Source organism: Mandrillus leucophaeus, unplaced genomic scaffold (assembly GCF_000951045.1).
Source record: "Mandrillus leucophaeus isolate KB7577 unplaced genomic scaffold, Mleu.le_1.0 Scaffold94, whole genome shotgun sequence".
NCBI classification, from domain to species: domain Eukaryota; kingdom Metazoa; phylum Chordata; class Mammalia; order Primates; family Cercopithecidae; genus Mandrillus; species Mandrillus leucophaeus.
In genome coordinates this window covers 4663993-4684959 of record NW_012110252.1, presented here as the reverse complement: position 1 = coordinate 4684959, position 20967 = coordinate 4663993, and the positions used below count along the sequence as shown (strand labels likewise).

At 36.2% G+C, this 20967-nt stretch overlaps 1 protein-coding gene across 3 annotated transcripts in view; it reads right to left on the bottom strand.

Annotated features, from left to right (window-relative positions):
* ACTR3 (ARP3 actin-related protein 3 homolog (yeast)) overlaps positions 1 to 20967 on the bottom strand; it is a 124112-nt gene that overhangs the window by 54214 nt on the left and 48931 nt on the right. For all 3 annotated transcript variants that reach the window (XM_011970309.1, XM_011970307.1, XM_011970308.1), the window contains 5 exons: positions 19693 to 19836; positions 17468 to 17641; positions 4436 to 4528; positions 4140 to 4265; positions 281 to 364 (listed from right to left, as the gene is read on the bottom strand). In XM_011970309.1, the coding sequence (XP_011825699.1) occupies positions 281 to 364; positions 4140 to 4265; positions 4436 to 4528; positions 17468 to 17641; positions 19693 to 19836 (621 nt within the window). The remainder of the gene's footprint in view (positions 1 to 280; positions 365 to 4139; positions 4266 to 4435; positions 4529 to 17467; positions 17642 to 19692; positions 19837 to 20967) is intronic.

Here is a 20967-nt window from a genome sequence, read left to right as displayed (position 1 = left end):
AAACCCAGTTTCTACTAAAAATGCAAAATTAGCCAGGTGTGGTGGCACACGCCTGTAGTCCCAGCTACTTGGGAGGCTGAGACAGGACAATCACTTGAACCCAGGAGGCGGAGGTTGCAGTGGGCCAAGATCATGCCATTGCACTCCAGCCTGGGTGACAAGAGCGAAACTCCATCTCAAAAATAAATAAATAAATAAATAAATAAATAAATAAATAAATAAATAAAATAAGAAAACAGTAATGATAAAATAAAATAAAAGTAAGCTTCATCACACTCACCGTGGAAGCCAGCATTGATCCTCCAAACCAAACTGCGTATCGCTGCATGTGGTGTGTAATGACTTGTACATCAATAGGTTTTGGCTAAGAAAGACATAGTAAGATCATCTTCATAGTAAATTCAAATAACAATTTCTGTGTCATTTAACCTTAAATGTACATATACAAAAATAATATTTGTACTAAATTCAAGTGGTATCTTACAAACCAGAAACAACTGAGACTGGCTGTCTCAGAGAGAAGGGGTTGGGAACACTGTGGAAGAGACTGGGAGGGAACAGAGCAGAATAAATGGAAGGAAAACATCAATGAGTACACGTTTTATACAGTTCTGACTTGAAGAACCTAAATGTTAGTGTTCTACATATTTAAAAATAATACCTTAAAAGAAGGGGAGGTTGGGGCAAAACAAAGTACAGCAAAAGCAAATTAAACTAATTGTACTTTTTTCAAACATAAGCATACTAAGGTGAGGAAAGGGACTAACTCAAGCAACTTGTGAACACAGTATTTTGCATCTTATAAGCCTTCAGGCTAAAGATAAAATATAAGCAAATACTGAACTCTAGTTTTGGGTCTATTTTTCACAGTATGGATTAACAATTCTGAAACTATTATATACATATTCTGGGATTAAGCAAAAACATAAATATATTATATAGATAACAGGAGCCAGGCTTCTCACTGTCACAGAAGGGCATTACAATACTGAAGGGCAGAAAACTAGAGTGAACCCTCTACAACTGGAGACATCCGTAAAAATTCATGGTTTTTAATTTACGTAGAGAATTAGATATAGATGTAGAGACACACACACACACCCCTAACTCTAATCACTGAGAACTCCTAGACTCCATGATACCCCAGTAGTAATGAGCACAAAGCTTGGTTTCTTAGCAATGTTCTCCACTAAAAGGAACAAGACAAAGATGTCTTGAAGAAAGAAAAGGGGGGAAAAAGGCCGATTCCAGGGCCAGAAACAGAAAGTACAAGATCAGCCTGAAACACCTTGCTATGCCAGGAAGTACAGAGGTAGGCAAAAAAAGATGTGGCTACATCCAAAAAAAAAAAAAAAAAAAATCTAAGAGCCATTTGAATAACTCCCACTGGTCAAATCTGGTGGGGGGGGGGCGGGGAAGTGGCATTAAAATTAATGATGAGTGGTATTACTGGTATTATGATATCACAGTGATATTAAAGATACAGACCACAAAATGAGAAATCAGGAGTTCATATAGATATTACTAAAAGAATAAATGAATGTGGGAGAAGGGAAAACTCTTCCTTATAGTAAAACAAGACTTAAAAACATACAAGGAATGATGGAATTTGCAAAATGCCATTTAGCGACTACCACAGCAATAACTGTTTTAGGAAAGAATCACAAGGGATGCTAAAAACTAGTGACTGAAACTTTAATGAGCAACAGGATAGTCTGAAGGTGTCTCCTCATAAGATTCTTACTAAATATAAAGGAAAACAAAATAACTTTATAGTGAAGAAACCTGGCAGACACAACTTCAACCAAATGCTCAAAATCCACACACAGGACAAATTCTATCATGTGTCTACTGATACAATGCACTATGATACAACTTCAATTCTGTGGCATCACTACCAAAACTACATAATCTGAACCTAGTCAAGAAGAAATATTAAACAAACCCAAGCTGAAGGATATGCTACAAAATAAATGACTGTACTCTTCAAAAATGTTACATTCATTCAAGAAAGACAAAAAACATTGAGTATGTAACAGACTGAAGCAACACAGTAAGTAAATGAAACATGCAATCCTTGACTGGATCCTGGATAAGGGGGAAAAAAAGGTATTTGGTTTTCCTTTTGTTATAAGGGACATTAGTGAAACAACTGGTAAAATTAGAATCAGTTCTGTAACTAGATAACACTGGATGATCAAGGTTATGTTCATGATTTTGACAACTGTAATATGTTCCTGATTTTAGAAATATACTAAAATGATTGGGGATAATGAACCATCATATCTGCAATTCTGTGTGTGTGTGTGTGTGTGTGTGTGTGTACACACACATATTTATAGTAACAGAATGATACGGCTTTTTTCAAAGCTGTTTGGTTGCCATTAAAAATTACAGACTGAAGGAGAATGAAGCCAGAGATAGATAGATATATAAACACATGCTATTAAGACCTATAAAAGTTACTAGCAAGAAAAATTAAGGTGAAGAAGGCAGTCCTCCAGAACACAAGGTTTTTCATATACATGATGAGCATCCCAAATCTGAAAATCCAAAATGCTCCAAGATCCAAAAACTTTTTGAGCACCAACATGATGCTCAAAGAAAATGCTCCCGATTTCAGATTTTTGGATTAAGGATATTGAACCAGTATATAATGCAAATACTCCAAAATCCAGAAAAACTCAAAACCTGAAACACTTCTGGTACAAAGCAATTCAAAAAAGGGATACCCAATCTGTGTCTTTCGGTATGTGGATACAGTACTCATCACTGGGTAAATTTATTTCTTATTTACAAGTGTAAAAAGAGTTTAAAAATGTTAAACGATCTTACTTTATTAAAATACTGTACTCAAAAACATACAGCATTGTTTTTTACTTATATATCTATAATGAGGTATTAAAAGCTAAATGGCTACTTAATACATCCATAACCACACCATTAGGACAATCAACGTCAATCTCTTAAGCATTCTAACAAAAAAACCGGAATATGCACTACGTTCATTCACATAATCAATGTGATTAGTAGGATTCTCAGTACAGAGAATTTAAAATTATACTTGCAAAACCCAATGACTTCTTTTTTAGGTAGGAGGTAGGGTAGATAGGTATGTGGATAAGGAGAGTAGATGGATGGACAGATGAATGGATGAATGGGTGGGTGGGCTGGTGGTTTGGTTGGTTGGGAAGGGGATGCAAAAGCAGAGGCAACATTTTAAAAGTTTACTGAGTAGACTTCCTTAAGTATGAAGTCATGACGTTATAGAGACAGAGTTCAATATTTTGCCTTCTACCCAAAACACACACTTTTTACTGCATTCCTATGGCTAGGTTTACTCAAGATAATCAAAATATAGGTGCTGAAAAGAGTCAGCCATCATGCAATTTCTCAACAATCAGCAAACCCTAGAGTGTTGTGCTTTACTTTTAAGTAATTCTGAATGATTGTGGAAGTCTCAGATAAAGTGCTCATTCTTGGTAATTTTCCAAGCAGAAGGTATTTTATTTAGCAACTTATCCTCTAAATCAATGTTCTGCTTCAATATTTAACAAGGATGAAAAAAAAATGAAAAATCTATCTCTAAATATAGAAAGCAGACATCTGAGAATTTTAAATTAATTTTGATTTTTTTTTACCTCAAGCCTAAAGGTCCAGGACATATAATACAAAAGTTACTTTGTTAAACCACCAATTTGATTGCACACTTTGAGGTTGCTATGTGGTAGCTAAAGTCAGTTTTTGAGAGCAGGCTTGACTACTCAACAATGGTGTCAATCTCAACTCAGCTTCGTTGTCCTTCTATAGTACATAAAATTTTGTGGATCCAAAATTAATTTTATTGTTGGTGTATCCAAAGAAATCTACTATATTAATTATCTATGAGAGAGGTATAGAAAAAAAAAGTCTTTCCACAGATTTACTAAGAATTATTTTCCAGAAATACAGACAATATCCTAAAAGAATCAAATGATCCAGAATATCATAGACATAAATCTATAACATTAACCATTTCCATTAGAATACCTGACAGGTTCCTCTTATTTTCCTAAATCAGAGGGAATGTTGGCAAATATTTCTCAACCCAATCAAGGAAGGCACCCTCAACCTTCTCACCAATAATCAAAAAAACCAACCTTCAATCTACCGCCACTCAATTCCTCACTTAATTTCAGCCGGGCATCTACAGTTCTTTTTAAATCTCTTTGCAAGCGACGTCCAAAGTCCCTGAACATGGTTGAACCTCCAGAGAGGACAATATTCTAGTGGAGAGAAAATAAATATAAATATTTAAAAAGAAAAGTTTAAAGGTATACAGTACTGAAATGCTATTATATCCTTTTTATGAGAGGTGTTTAATATCAAAAAATGGACAGACTACATCAAAGTTTTTTTTAAGTTAGACCTTGAATAACAATTTTGCTATAAATACCTTGTAGAGAGGACGCCTGACATCAATAGGACAATTCTGAATTACTTCATCTACAACTTCTGAGATAGGCTGTGTAAAGTCTGGATTAGCAAACTGAAAAATAAGTTGGATATATAATAGAGATCATATCACTACTGACAAATATCACAATAAAAGGTTAAAGTCTTCAGTTCAAAAACAACTGTTTTAGAAACTATTAATACTGGTCTCCAACAGATTCAAATTGAAGACACTGAAATCAGAAAACTCAAAATTATGATGATCTATACCATTTTATAACTATCAGAATAGCAAACATGTAAAGTCATACATACACTATGAGCTGGCAAAAATCTGGGTAAATGGAAACTTTCATATAATGCTTGTGAGAGTATACACTGATGTAACCACTCTGGAGAATAATTTGGCAACAATAAAATAGTGACATGGTCTGGCTGTGTGTCCCCACCCAAATCTCATCTTTAATTGTACTCCCATAATTTCCATGTGTTGTGGGAGGGACCTGGTGGGAGATAACTGAATCATGAGGGTGGTTTCCCCTATATTATTCTTGTGGAGTGACTAAGTTGCACAAGATATGATGGTTTCATCAGGGGCTTCTGCTTTTGCGTCTTCCTCATTCTCTCTTTGCCTGCTGCCATCATGTAAGACAGGACTTGCTCCTCCTTGCTTTCTGCCATGATTGTGCGGTTTCCCCAGCCACTGGAACCGTAAGTCCAATTAAACCTCTTTCTTTTATAAATTGCCCAGTCTCAGGTACGTCTTTATCAGCAGTATGAAAACAGACTAATACAAATAGCTAACAAAATTGTAAATGCACATACTAGTAACTCCACTTCTTAGGACAAACCCTGAAGAAACTCCTCAAACATGTATGCTGTTACATATGCATATTTACTATAGCCTTGTTTCTAAGAGGAAAAACCTGTAAGTCCATCAACAGGGGATGAAATAAATAAACGTAGTCTAAACTCATTATTCATGATTCCATATTTGTGAATTTACCTGCGCGCTAAAACATATTTATAACCCCCAAATCAAAATATGGTTATTCATGGACATGCACATGTGCAGAGCAACAAAAATTTGAGTCCACTGATGTGCACATTCCCAGTTGAGGTTGAACAAGATGATACTCTGCTTTCTAGTTTCAGCTCTCATACTATAAACAAGTATCCTTTTCACAGTTCTATTTAGTAACACAGTTTTCATATTTTTGTTAGTGATTTCATTATTTAAAATGGCCCCCAAGCATACTGCTGAAGTGCTGGCTACTAAACACAAGGAAGCTGTGACGTGTCTTACAGAGAAAAAGCCAAGTTAGATAGCTTTGCTCAGACATGTGTTCTAGTGCTATTGAATATAAATGAATATACTAAAATAATACACTAAATGCAGTGCCTTTAAAAAGAAACATACATGAAACAAGGGTATACATTAATGGGATAACAAAAATCTTACCAGAGGCTCAAAGAAATCTAACACTGTATTTCCCCTAGGAGCAACAGCTCAGTGTTTACTAATTCAGTGCTCTCAAGAACTTTTTGGCACATCTACTTTGAATAACATCAGCTGTATATTCAAACGATGATATACCACAGTCAAAATAAACTTACTATTTCCAAACAGTTGGCACTAAAGAAAGACACACTTTTTTAAAAACTTAAAAAAAACAACAATAACTTGATGCTGGGCATGGAGGCTCACACCTATAATCCCAGTGCTTTGGGAGGTCAAGGTAGGACGATTGCTTGAGGCCCAGAGTTTGACACCAGCCTGGGCAACATAGTGAGACTGTCTCTACAAAAAAATTAAAAACTAGTTAGGCACGGTGGCACACACCTGTAGCTCCAGCTACTTGAGAGGCTGAGGAAGGAGGACTGCTTGACCTACGAGTTCAAGGTTACACCGAGTTATCATCACACCACTGCACTCCAGCCTGGGGGACAGAGAGAGACTCTGTCTCTAAATAAATAATCAAAATCTAGCTCTAATTAGTCAAAAACAAACAAGTACTGTTTGTCTCCTCAGCTACTCATTTTTATAATTAGGTTGTACTAATTGAGAGACAATATTCCTTTATTTATTAAACTGAGTCTGTAACTGTATTGATAATTAGTAGGCATGTGTCAATTTTTTTCCAGGTTTTTTTTTTTTGAAACTGAGTCTCGCTCTGTCGCCCAGGCTGGAGTGCAGCGGCGCAATCTTTGCTCACTGCAACCTCTGCCTCCCGGGTTCAAGCAATTCTCCTACCTCAGCCTCCCAAATAGCTGGGATTACAGGTGCCCGCCACCATGCCCGGCTAATTTTTGTATTTTTAGTAGAGACAGAGTTTCGCCATGTTGGCCAGGCTGATCTTGAACTCCTGACCTCAACTGATCCGCCTGCCTCGGCCTCCCCAAGTTCTGGGATTATAGGTGTGAGCCACCATGCCCAGCCTTTTTCCAGTTTTTAAGATTAGTTTTAAATTATTTACAGGTTGTGCATACAATGAAAAGAGATTTAATGTTAACGAAGTGACACATACTAATACAAAATCTTTTAATTTAGATCATGTAAAACATCACTAAGAAAGATTCTACTGACCTTTATTATAATAAAAGAAAAGAACCTGGCAGTCAAAATCTATCTTTTTGAAGCATGCTGAGGAGTGTACATAAGGAACTCTAAGAGGAATACACACTGGGTATGAAAATGTGGCTCATATTGAGCCTTTAGAACCCAACCTACAGACTAGGGTAAATTTTATCTGTCAAGGAAAACAGAATAGAGCTCAACTCAGCTGGCTCTATAAGTAATTTAAAGACAAGCTCATGTGCTGGCAGAAAATGACTTAGTTACTGATTAAGTGTAGTGAGCAGCAGAATCAGAATCCTAAAAATTTTATTTTCCATGAACACATCCATGATCTTCAACAACCATTTTCAGTTTCAGACTGTGAAATCTTCTAAAGAGTCTTCAGTTCTCAAAACACTGTATTTTTATGATCCCAAAGTGACACTTTAACCTGAGAACCTATCATTTGCTCTAACTATAAAGAAAAGATTTACTTCTCCAAAATCTGTACAGAGAATATTAACGACCTGACAAAAATGTGTTCCATAATACTCATTTTTAAAAGTGTTATCAAATTGCTAACACAGAACTTGTAAATTTTTACATCGTCTTTTGTCGGCTGTACTCTTCAGTATTTGCCTAAAACAGTAACACACACACACGTTAACCTTCCCATAGTCCTTTTCCTACCTGTAAGACAGTTTATCTGCTATACCATGCTCAAGTAAAAGGAAAAAATAAGATTATTCAGTACTGTGCTATATCTCTGTGCCCCCCTCCCTTTTTTTTTTCTTTTTTTTGTTTAAGATGGAGTCTCGCTCTGTCACCCAGGTTGGAGAGCAGTGGCACCATCTCGGCTCACTGCAACCTCTGCCTCCCGTGTTCAAGTGATTCTCCTGCCTCAGTTTCCCGACTACCTGGGATTACAGGTGCCCACCATCATGTCCAACTAATTTTTGTATTTTTGGTAGAGATGGGATTTTACCATTTTGGCCAGGCTGATCTCGATCTCCTGACCTCGTGATCCACCCACCTCAGCCTCCCAAAGTGCTGGGATTACAGGCGTGAGCCGCCGCGCCAGGCCCTGTGCCCTTTTTATAGTAGTTTTTAATCAAGAACGCACAGAAGAGGCCAGGCGCAGTAATCCCAGCTACTTGGGAGGCTTAGGCAGGAGAATCACTTGAACCCAGGAGGCGGAGGTTGCAGTGAGCCAAGATCGCACCACTCCACTCCAGCTGGGTAACAGAGCAAGACTCCATCTCAAACAAACAAAAAAAGAATGCACAGAAGAAAAATACAGAACCTTTAAATATTAACATACCCTAGATCCACATACAGAAATGCTAATTTATTTTTAAAAAAAAATGAAGTCTGACTTGAGTATATATTTGAAAAAAGTATAGGAACTACTGGACAACAGAACCCCAAGTGAGAACCGGTAAAATATAGAGTAAAGCAGTAAGCGATGACTATTTAGTACATAAATGAAGAAGAAAAAGAACTAACAAATTTAAAAAGTGATAATAAATTGTTAAGAGTATTCAATGCTTTAATACTAACAGATTCAACCTAGGGTCTCTCATACTATTTTTCAGACCTTTTCTTTTACTGTCAGCAAAATAGTCAGTTCTGCCTCTAACTGCTCCCTGGTCAAGTCTTAAGACTACTGATGCTGAGAAAATTAGAAGAGACTATCAAGGAAAGAATATCTTTACCCTTCTCCAAAAAATACAGGAAGTAGCAAATATACCCAAATAAACACAGTAGTCCAAATATTTCCTATACCTGGAAACTTATTACACAAGTTTTAAAACCTTAGGATGATTTTCTTAAAAAAAAAACAAAAAATTTCCTTTTAAAAACAAAATCCAAATGCCAAACCCACTTCTTCTAAAAACAGCTATTTCTAGTATTTGTGATGAACTTACAGAACTACAAAAATAAATTTCCTTATTCTTTCATACATTTTATCCTCAGCGCTTAAGTACTGGACAGTTCAGATGCCTACACTTTCATCTAGCTGAAACAAAAAACCAAGTGAATCCTTCAAATGACAGAGGAACTAGGACACAGAAGTATCCATCTAAAATCACACACACAAAAAAAAGTGTGTATGACACACTTTATAAAATACAAAAATCAGGTCTATTTTGAGAAAACATGGTGAATAAACATATGTATCTAATTTTGTTCTCTTCCAAAACACTACTCAAAATATCAGTAAAGAGAATTTTTTTTCTTTTTCTTTTTTTGAGACGGAGTCTCACTCTGTCACCAGGCTGGAGTTCAGTGGCACCATCTCCGCTCACTGCAATCACCGCCTCCTGGATCCAAGCGATTCTCCTGCCTCAGCCTCCTGAGCAGCTGGGAATACAGGCACATGCCACCACGCCCGGCTAATTTTTTTTTTTTTTTTGTATTTTTAGTAGAGACAGGGTTTCACCATGTTGGTCAGGCTGGTCTTGAACTCCTGAGCTCATGATTCACCCACCTCGGCCTCCCAAACTGCTGGGATTACAGGCGTGAGCCACCGCACCCGGCCGGGGAATTTTTTAAAGGAAAAATAAAAGTATTGAGAGCAAAGCAAAACCAGCAACAAATTTGGTAAGCTGGAAAGCAGATGGACAAGACGTTGCAAACACTCCAAAACAGTAAGTCATCAGTAAAAAACAAGAACCAAGCTATTTTATACCAAAAATTCCCTCTCCACATTCCCCAAAGAACTGGCTGACCCGGGTAGCTTTGAATTGAGGTGGAAGGAGGCCAGAAGAAGGACGGGTTGAAAGTCTCTCTAAGAAGCTGTTAAAGCTCTAGATCCTCTCCAAAGAAGCAACAAATGCCGCCTCCTCATCCAAAGAAAAAAGTGATGAACCCTATTCTCTACACTGAAGAAAAGAGTTTCCAGGACTGTAATACACAGCAGAAAGTACTAAAAGGGGAGTTTTACGTGAAGGTAGGCAACCTGCAAAGTCTCTTCCCACTTGGCTGCCAGCCGTTACCCAGCAGCCAGGAGTCTTCTCTGGAAAGTAGCTAAAAAGACCTAAAGTAACACATATATGGCATTCCCCCAAAGAAAAGGCCACAGTCAACAAGCCCTTTTTTTTCTGAAGTGGAGTTTCGTTCTTGTTGCCCAGGCTGGAGAGCAATGGCGCGATCCAGGTTCAAGCGATTCTCCTGCCTCAGCCTCCTGAGTAGCTGGAATTACAAGCGTCCGCCACCACGCCCAACTAATTTTTTGTATTTTTAGTAGAGACGGCATTTTGCCATATTGGCCAGGCTGGTCTCTAACTGTCCAGGCTGGTCTCTAACTCCTGACCTCAAGTGATTCACCCACCCAAAGTGCTGGGATTACAGGCGTTAGCCACTGCGCCCAGCCTAGTGTCCCCTTCTTAAATGACTAGTCTGCAAAAGTCTCTAGCAGTAAAAACATAGCAATCGAAACAGAGAAAAACCAACTCGAAACAGACTAAGCAACTTGGAAGAGACTATAGAAAGAAGAAAACTAAAAAACAAAAACAAAACAAAAAATAACCCTATGATTAATATCCTTAAAGAGCCAGAAGATAGACAACAATGAAATAGGAAAACGGTAGCATTTAAAAAAGAATATTCAAACGTAGGGGTGGGGGAAGCTCTTGAGAATTAAAAATGCTGCCAGAAATTTTAAAACTCCAATAGAAAACTCAGTAGGTAAAGTTGAAGAAATAACCTACAGATTAAAACAAAAAGACAAAAACAAACAAACAAACAAAAAACCAGAAATGCTAGGGAACAAAGGGAAGATCCTACAAGCATCTGTACAGGATGAAAAAACAAAAAACAAAAAAACAGGTCCTATACATATAAATCAGCTTTTATTAACTTCATGTTATAATGGAAAGCAATTAAGCAACGGCTTCAAAATGCTGAAGGAAAATTATTTCCAATCTAGAATTCTAAAACCAAACTATCAACAGGCGTGAAGATGAAATGAATACACTTCAGACACATAAGGTCTCGACATTTTCCTCTCTCATATACCCTAAAAGGAACTGTATTGGCAGATGATCACCAAAATAAAGAACTGGACAGTAGGAGTGAAAAAGACATAAGATACAGGAAAAAGAGATCCAACACGGGAGAGGGAAAGGGAATCCCTAGAATGATATTAAAGGAATACGGCCACTCTATACTGGGTACAGAAAGAAGCAAGTTCAGACTGGGATGTAAAAGACACTTCAGAAAATTAAACTGATGAATAAACCCTATACATCTGAATATCCTGAGAAGAGATTTATATAACTAATGAAGAGGATTTGGAGGTGAATGAATGGTATTATTTTAGCATTAAGCAAACAGTTTATTAATAACTTCATGGAAAACAGTTACTTATAGGAAGGGAAAAGATTTCATGGTTAACTACATGGCTCAGATATGAACAAAATTTGTGGTCACAAAAACATAAGCACTGAATTTCAACCTACTTGAAATTATAATGTAACAAATGAGATGAAAAGGGAATAGAAAGGTTCTGTCTGTGATGACAGAAGAAAGATTAAAAAAAAAATCTTCCTCTTCCATAGCTGGAATTAGACAGACAACGCCTAACACAGGGCTGGGAACAGTGACTCCTTCCTATAATCCCAGCGCTTCGGGAGGCCAAGGTGGTGAATTGCTCCAGCCCAGGAGTTCAAGACCAGCCTGGGCAACATGGTAAAACCCTGTTTTTACGAACAACACAAAAATTAGCTGGAAGTGGTGGCACATAGCTGTAGTCCCAGCTACTTGGGAGTCTAAGGTGGGAGGATCACCTGAGCCCACGGAGGCTGCAGTGAGCCATGACTGAGCCACTGCACTGAGTGACAGAGCAAGACCCTGTTCCCAAAAGAAAACAAAAAAAGCGCCTAACACTGAAAAAAAAATTTGAAGTTGCAATATAACCAAGCAATACATAGCTAAGGAGGTAACCAGCAAAAGAAGCAACTAAGAAGAGTTTGAAGTTGTTATCTCTAGAAATAGAAAACGGGGAAAGAAACATGCAGGGTACTCCTAGTTTTTGTTAGGATCTGTAGACCAAGACTTTTAAACCATGTGCATATATATAACTGAATTTTAAAAACAGCCTTTAAAAAAGAGAAAACAAAACAGGTTTTTAAAAAAGAAACAGGTTTCTCATAGAAAGAAATTACTTATAAGGAACATAAAGCTATACACAATAGAAAATGTTTTAAAGTTAAAAAATTAACAAAGAAAAACTGGTGTATCAAACAATAAAGGTTATTCAAATTAATAGAAAAAATGATACATGAAACATTAGCAGCAAGACACATTTTCATCCAGCCAACTATATCTTTCCTAAGCAATATGAAACACATTTCATTTACATATATCTAAAGCTTCAGGGTTACGTATTTATGAGACAGGGTCTTGCTCTGTTGCCCAGACTGGAGTACAATGGTACAATGCCAGCTCACTGCAGCCTCAACCTCCTGGGCTCAAGCAATACTCTCATCTCAGTCTCCCAAGTAGCTGGGACTACAGGCACACACCACATGCCTGGCTAATTTTTTGTGTTTTTGGTAGAGATGGGCTCTTGCCATGTTGCCCAAGCTGGTCTTAAACTCCTGGGCTTGAGTGATTCGCCCACCTTGGCTTCCCAAAGTGCTGGGATTACAGGCATGAGCCACCACAACCAGCCTACTTCAAGGTTTTTAAGAAACCAAGGCATCAGCTAAGCTCATTTGTCAAGCACATCCCATTCAAATGCTCATCTCCTATATCCCATGCTATTATCCATCTTGTGGTCATAATCCTATTTATATAGGATATTTGTTCAGGATCTTCTGCAATTTTCTAATTCCTGTCCCCAACTTGGAGCTTTAATATTTTTCTCTAAGATTTCAATTTCATATTAATTGACGTGCCTTAACTGAAATGAGGTCTCACACACTTCTATTAATCTACTCACATATAAACGGTCCATACAAATATCTGTCCTAACTTCCAGCTATGTGTGGTTATCTCTCCAGTCTCTTGGAGAGACTAAACTGTCTCCACTAAAATGACAGCAAGAGAATTAAAAGGAAAGGTAAATGACCAAGGATGAAACGGGGGCAAAAAAACAATGAATAAAAGATTTCAATCCTGTTTGGAGGGCAAAAAGAGATACTAAAAGGGCATATTGGTAAGAAGTCAATCAAGAACCTTCTAAAGTCCCAGGAATTGAAGGTGTAACAAACAATATAAGTAAAGGTGAAACAAGGCTTGAAAAAAAAAGAAAGAAACTGCTAAAATCCTCTAAATAGAATGAGACCCACCCTCCTCGGTTCCCTTCCAGACCTTGTATAACAAGAAAGTTAATTCAAACCCCAATAAATAAATGAAGGAATGAATGAACAAAATGAAGCAAATTATACCATTCTGGACATGGGTACAGGCAAAGATTCCATGATCAAGATGGTAAAAGCAAAAAATGACAAATGGGATCTAATTAAACTAAACAGCTTCTGCACAGCAAAAGAAACTATCAGCAGAGTAAACAGACAACCTACAGAATGGGAGAACATTTTTGCAAATTACACATCTGACAAAGGTCTAATATCCAGCATCTATAATGAACTTAAATAAATTTACAAGGAAAAAAACAACCCCATTAAAAAGTGGGCAGAGGACCTGAACAATTTTCAAAAGACGACATACATGTGGCCAATAATCATATGAAAAAACTCTCAACATCACTGATCATTAGAAAAATGCAAATCAAAACCACAATGATTTGCACAATACCATCTCATACCGGTCAGAATGGCTATTAAAAAGTCAAAAAATATTCTCACAACATCCCTCCTAAAAAATGAAGGAAAGAGAAAATATTTTTTTAAAATAAATAAAATTAAAAAAAAAAAAAGGTGCTGGCAAGGTTGGAAAGAAAAAGAAACGCTTATACTCTGTTGGTGGAAGTGTAAATTAGTTCAACCATTGTGGAAAACAGTGTGGCAATTCCTCAAGAACCTAAAACATAAATATTCAACCCAGCAATCCCGCATACCCAAAGGAGTATAAATTGTTCTATCATAAAGACACATGCATACATATGTTCACTGCAGCACTTCACAAAAGTAAAGACATGGCATCAACCCAAATGCCCATCAATGGTAGACTGGATAAAGAAAATGTGGTACATATACACCATGGAATACTATTCAGCTAAAAAAAAGAATGAGGTCATGTTCTTTGCAGGAACATGATGGATCATGTTCTTTGCAGGAACATGATGGATCATGTTCTTTGCAGGAACATGATGGAGCTGGGGGCCGTTATCCTCAGCAAACCAATGCAAGAACAGAAAACCAATTACTGCATGTTCTCACTTTTAAATAGCTAACGGATACTAGACTTAATGCTTGGGGACAAAATAATCTGTACTACACCTCCATGACAAAAGTTTACCTGTATAACAAACCTGTACCTGTACCCCTGAACTTAAAGTTAAAAAAAAAAAAAAAAAGAAAATGAAGCAAATGAATAAACAAGGTGAAAGTTTTGGAAAAGCTGAATTTTAAGGGAAAAGAATCACATTACTTGCCTCAAAAGTGAACAACAGTCTCAGGTATAATACTACAAATATCACAATACTAATGATTTACCTAATAACAATAACCTCACACGTGGGCAGGCTGGAAGAAAAGAGAGTCTAGAAATAACTAATCTAAAAGGGAGCTAGCACTGAAACCACTAACAGTGACATATCAAGAAACAGCTCCATCCATGTTCCTGTAATACCATCACAGTATTTAGAAACCTGGGGGTTAATACCAAGAGCAGTAACTAACAGCTAAAGGATGCTCTATAGAACACAATGGCAGCAGGAGGGTGAAGAGCTGCTAATTTTAAGTCTGTCAGTGTTTTCTGACCTTTAAAGCTGAGTGTATACATCCTTTTTATTTTTTGAGAAACTGCAAAGAAAATGTACCACCAAAAACCTTCACACTCCAGTATACTAGTCTGACCACAATTCCTTATCCTTCTCATGCTCACTCCTCTGCTACCAATTCACAATTATTATGTGTCAATTTATCATGATCTCCAATCCCTGTGTCCCTCACTATCCCTAGGTAATTCGGCTTTCAGGATTTGCTTTCTCCTCTATGCTGCAATACTTTAATCTCTGCTTTGTCAAAACCTTTTGCTCCCTTCCCACACCTGTCTGGGGGAGGGGAGGGGACACTACTGTACGACTAAAAGTTTTGGGTATCTAATCTGCTACCTTGAATAGAGCGCTCACTAGTCACCCTCTCAATTCCCCTCAACAGTAAATATGAAGTCATTATGCTTCACAAGCCCTCAATTTTACATCCAATCCCTTCTCCTAGAACATAAGCTTGATTCTACCTCACAAAAAAATTAAAACTATGAACTATGACGATGAACTTCTTCAACTACCTACCTGTGCCTCTGCCCTTCCTAGTTCATTTTCCTGTACCTATTCTTAATTCCTTCCCTCCTGTCACGGGAGTAAGCCCTCTTAAAAATTAAAACTATCTTGAGCCTTATTCTCGTAACTGAATTCTTACTAGTCCACTGTCTTTTTCTTTCATAGCCATCTCTCAGAATGTCCACACTACTGATTTCCAAACCTTCACCTCTCATTGAGGCAACAAGCTGCTCTAATGTATCACTCCATTGAAACTGTTCCCCTATGAACACTGACAACCTAGATGCTGAAAAACTCCAAGTACTTCTAAGGTTTCCTCTAATGTTACTTCACTGCAGCAACTGGCACTATTTACCTTTCCTTCTTGAAACATTCACTTCTCTCAATTTTATGACCATAATCCTTTAGCTTGGCTTCTACCTCTCCGTCATCTTCAGGATTCTTTGCAGGTTCCACTTAATCAGCCATAATGTGTCTGTGTTGACGAACGCCCTATTCTTCATCTTTCTATTCCACAGTCTCTTCTCAGCCAACCTCTTCCTTTGTGCCCCACATATGGTGATGACTTTACAACACCCAAGTGTTTGTTTCTGAACCTTTTAAAAGATGCATATAATAAACTCATCTGTGTCTATTTCACCTACTCCTCCCCTTCAGTATTACAAATCTCAATGGATGGCACATTGGGCTGCCCAAGTTACAAACCTGGGAATTATCACAGATTCCTCATATTCTTACTCCCCTCATATCTAAGCAATTACTAATTATGTTGATTCTATTTTTCTCTCACCTCCTTCCTCATTCTCATTGACCCACAAATACTATTCATCCTTCATCTAAAATACTGTAGTAAAATCATCTGTTTCCAACACAATTCACACCACTGTTCCAACCCGTCCAAACCAATGCTGTGAGAGTAACCTTTCTAATATGGTAAATAATATTTTCTATGCTTAAAATTTTTGCATGACTACAGAATCCAGCTAACTCCCTTGCATAGCATATCTGCCCTTCAAGACTTGGTCCATGAATACCTATCTGGATCCCTCTCCTACTAATCTGTCCTTTATACTTTTCTTATGTAGCACTCTCATGTCTAAGACCTCTGCCTAGCTAATCTTCTGACAAAAATACATATACTCCCCTACCACACAACTGACAAACACCCATTCATCCTTTATGTCTCAGTTCAACCATTATCTCCTCTGAGATGTTCTCCCAAGCAGACTTAGATGCTCTTTGTTCCTGTGCCCTCACCAGATACATGCACTCATTAAAGCATCTGTAACCCTACCTGTTTAAATATTCATCTCTTTTATTCTTTGAGCTCAGTAAGAGCAAGATAAAATGATTTTTCATCTTTGAATACCCAGTGCTTAATTTAAGCTGGGATCATGAAAATCCAAACCATTTAACATTTGCTGAGTGAATAAACAAAATTTTAAAAATAACTATTATTAACATTAAATAAGCAAAGTACATATTAGTAATTCTATTAACAAAGTTACAATTCTGATACTAAGTTACCAGAAGAATTTTCCATTATTAAAAGCATGTACTTCTTAATTTAATAAAGCCTTTATGTTGCTAAAACTTCACAGAGAGAAGACTATTTTGCTACTAGTTCTATGTTTTAATGGTCAATTGAAGGTTCTTTGTAAAATGGTCATTTTACACAAATGGGGAGGGGGGAGTTTTCTATAACCTTTCCCAAAATATTTTATTTAAATAATTACAAAACTTTACCTGAGTCCACGACTGAGGGAAGAAAAAAAAAGTTTAAGGGCTCCCCTCTTCCCATGACCCCCCACATAAGCCCCCATATTTAAAAAAAAAAAAGCTTTTTCTAAATCTACAAAAAATAGCAACAATTTCACTTGTTTAAACAAAAGCAAATTTTTTCTTTAAAAATTTCATAAAACTTTTAAATAAAACTTTTCATAAAAACTCAAACGGTTTTTAGTATACTAATAAAAGTTTCTGAGATCAATTCTCTCTGAATATCCATTAATTGATATTTGCTGCTGAATATTTTTAAACAATTCTGTTAAAAAAAAACTTACCTCTGGATGAAAAAATATTTCAGGTCCCAAAAATCTCTCATAACCAACATCGATAGAAAATTCTTTCTTTGAGATAGCATTGATTCCAGTATACTGTTTAATCCATTTTGACCCATCTGTATCATACTTGTTAAATTCTTTTACTAAATCTGGGCAGACATAACTATAACGCTCCTGAAAAACAAATAAACAAAAGTAACTTTTTTTGCTTATTATAGGAACAGTAAAAAAGAATGGCATGTTTTCAGTAAACTAGAATCAAATAAAAAAAAACTTCTTCAGAAAATAAAATTAGGAAATTAAGCTGGGAGTAAAATTTATGTTAGGATGTTATCATATGTGTAGTACAAATAAACATACTCATCTCCTACACATATTTTCTGACTTTAAATATAAACAATATTTGAGAGATTGGAGAGCTGATTTCTATTACTTCAGTGTTATTTCCTGAAAACGTTCATTAATGTCATTCAACATTTTCTGTCTCAGTAATAATGAATCTTGTGCTCTACGTAAGGAGAATAAAATATAGAACTGAAGAATAAGTAATAATTACGATAACCACACAAATTAATTAGATCCTTAATATCTGAAACAAAACTGATTACAGTCTGAGTAAATAAATGAGCAAAGAAAGAACGCTAAAAATATAAATTACTCCATTTTGTTGCATATTTGGTTATATGACACCTAAGTAAAAGTTTTATCAAAAACATTGAAAAATACAGATTATAACATCATATTTGTAATTTATAAACTCCCAACTGCCAGCCTATATATATATTTTTTAAAAAGCCTTCCTTTTCCAGTATTTTTATACATCACAGGCTCCATCCGAGATAGCTGCAAATATTACTAGTAATAATCAAAATACACAAAGAGAAAAAATACTGGAAACGAAAGACATTTGATTACACTATTTGAGGTCTTCTCCAAACCTTGGAAGTGGGAATGACAAGAAATGATACTCCTTTAAAGACATTCAGACTGACCATCAATCTTTTCTGGAACAGATTTAAATCTCTGGTGTTTTCTCATTTTGCTTTAATTTTACAGATTTCCCAAAGATGTTGAATCAGTAGTATTCACATTAACTTTTTATATATTTAATTCTTATGCCACCAACTTGGGGTAACTTTTGGCAATCTTTTACTAATTTACTACCTAGGAAGTAGTTGATATATTTTCATTCTTAAGCTCTGACGAGCAAGGAAAATCCCATAAACATGCAAAGAGGCCCAGGCATGGTGGCTCACAGCCAGCACTTTGAGATTCTGAGGCAGGAGGATTGCTTAAGGTCAGGAGTTTACGAACAGCCTGGGCAACATAGCAAGACCTCCATCTCTACAAAAACTTAGCCAGACATAGTGATATGCACCTGCAGTTCTAGCTACTCAGGAGGCTGAGGCAGGAGGATCACGTGAGCCCAGAAGTTTGAGGCTGCAGTGAGCCATGATTGTGCCACTGCACTCTAGCTTGGGTAGCAGAACAAGATCCCATCTCTATAAAAAATAAATCAATAAAAATAAGAAATAAAAAACTTAAAAATGTATAAGTGAAAAAAAAAACATGCAAAGAGAGACAAATAAGTAAAAGTTACTTTTGCCAGGGCAGTTTTACTTTTCAAAACATGTGAGACCCACTGAAATTTTTTGGTTATGTGGCAAATAATAAGTTTGAAAGATGATGTTAAAGTATTTTGATAGTTTGCATGAAGCATTGATATAATACTTACATGGCAGAAAAAATTTAAAAAATACTTTAGATAGCCTTAATGTTTTTCTTCTATGTGCCCTATCACTTGAGTTAACACTGCCTCTATACCATAGCACAATGAATCAATTGTATCAAAATAATTTTTATGACAAAAGCTTTTAGAATTAAAATAAAGAATTCAGTGAAGAAATTGAGATGCAAGCACTTTACAGTGAAATAATTATTTTTAATAAAGAGAATCACAAAAATTTATGGAGAGGTCATTTGGTAAAATGTTCTTATATATTACTCCTCTCAAATATAAAATATGAAGAAAATAGACAAACTGTTGTAATAATAATTTTCTTGCAAGAAATACAGAGAAAATGTAAATATACTTAAGAGTAATAATTTATAACTGGTTAACAAGATTATTTTAAGTACTGTTCTTCAATTAAAAATTTCTCACGTTAATGTTATAAATGTGATTTTAATTTTTAACTAAATTACACTTCTATCACACTTTTTACCTTTACTGCCTTAGCAGTTTCCAAGGATTGTTCTGGAGGGATTCCTACTTCTCGGTCTCTCAGCAGTTGCTGAATAAAATATGTTATATCTCGTCCTGCGATTGGAATGTGTTTAATACAGCTGCCAATCACATACCCTTCAGCCTAGAGGGGGGAAAAAGATTTCAAATTTACTTTCAATGCTTTGAAAATTAATATAACCTAAAAATATGAACCATTAAAGACCAATTTATCAAGTTAGTGTATTCATATTCTCAAGTACTGTTTTATTCCAGAATTCACCTTTATTCATCAGAAACGATAACTAAGAATGGCCAGCAACTTGAGATTTATTTTCCCATTGACAATTTATAACTATGACTAAAATAACAACACAGAAACAGTAAATTTCAAAATAGAAATATCAAATGGTTTAGATAGCAGACTTTATATCAGATAGTACTATTTTAAAATCATTTATAATTTCAGTAATTATAATTTAGAATGCGTCATAAGAAATTTGACAAAGTGCCTATCATTTTTCTAATGAAGTATGTATCCATTTCACAAACCTGAAGCTTTCCACACACCACCATAATGTCAAATAACTAAATTCTGTAGAACTGATTCACAAATTCACTGATGTGTCAGAAGTATAACAAATAGTGTGGCAAAATTAAATTTAATTAGGAAAGAATATTAAGGATGCCTTCATCGGCCATGACAGAATATTAGGGACTGAACTTACCCTCTCAACTTAAATAAAGGACAATTTATAAGAAATAAAGGTTTTCAGACATTTGACAATTGGCAGAGTAGGGCAGAGATACTTTCTAAGAAAAGGGAAACAAATAAAGTGAATGTTACAAACACTCTATCCTACTGCCTAGGGAAAGTTACTAGGCCACAACAACGGGAAAGAGAACTAAAACAGAACCGGTCTCATTAAGTTAGGGATGTAGAATTTAAAGGTCAGAAAGGCAAAAGTGGCTAAAGTTTGTAGGCCAAATTATTGGAGGGGAAGGAGTTGCACCAACGGAGAGCTGGGAAGATGTGAAGAGAGTATCTCCTTAACTGAATACTGATCAGCACATTCCTGTGAGGAAACCATCAAGGTGAGAGAAAGAACCTCTAGAAAAAAGTAGACAGAACAACCAACAGAGCTCACACATGGCCAGAAATAGTTCCTGATCCCACTAGCCAAAGTTGAAAGATGTTTTCAAATACAAGACAACAAGTAGAGTCCTCAGAGAAACATTGCCTCAAGAATGGGGACAAACCAGTCCTGGACAAAAA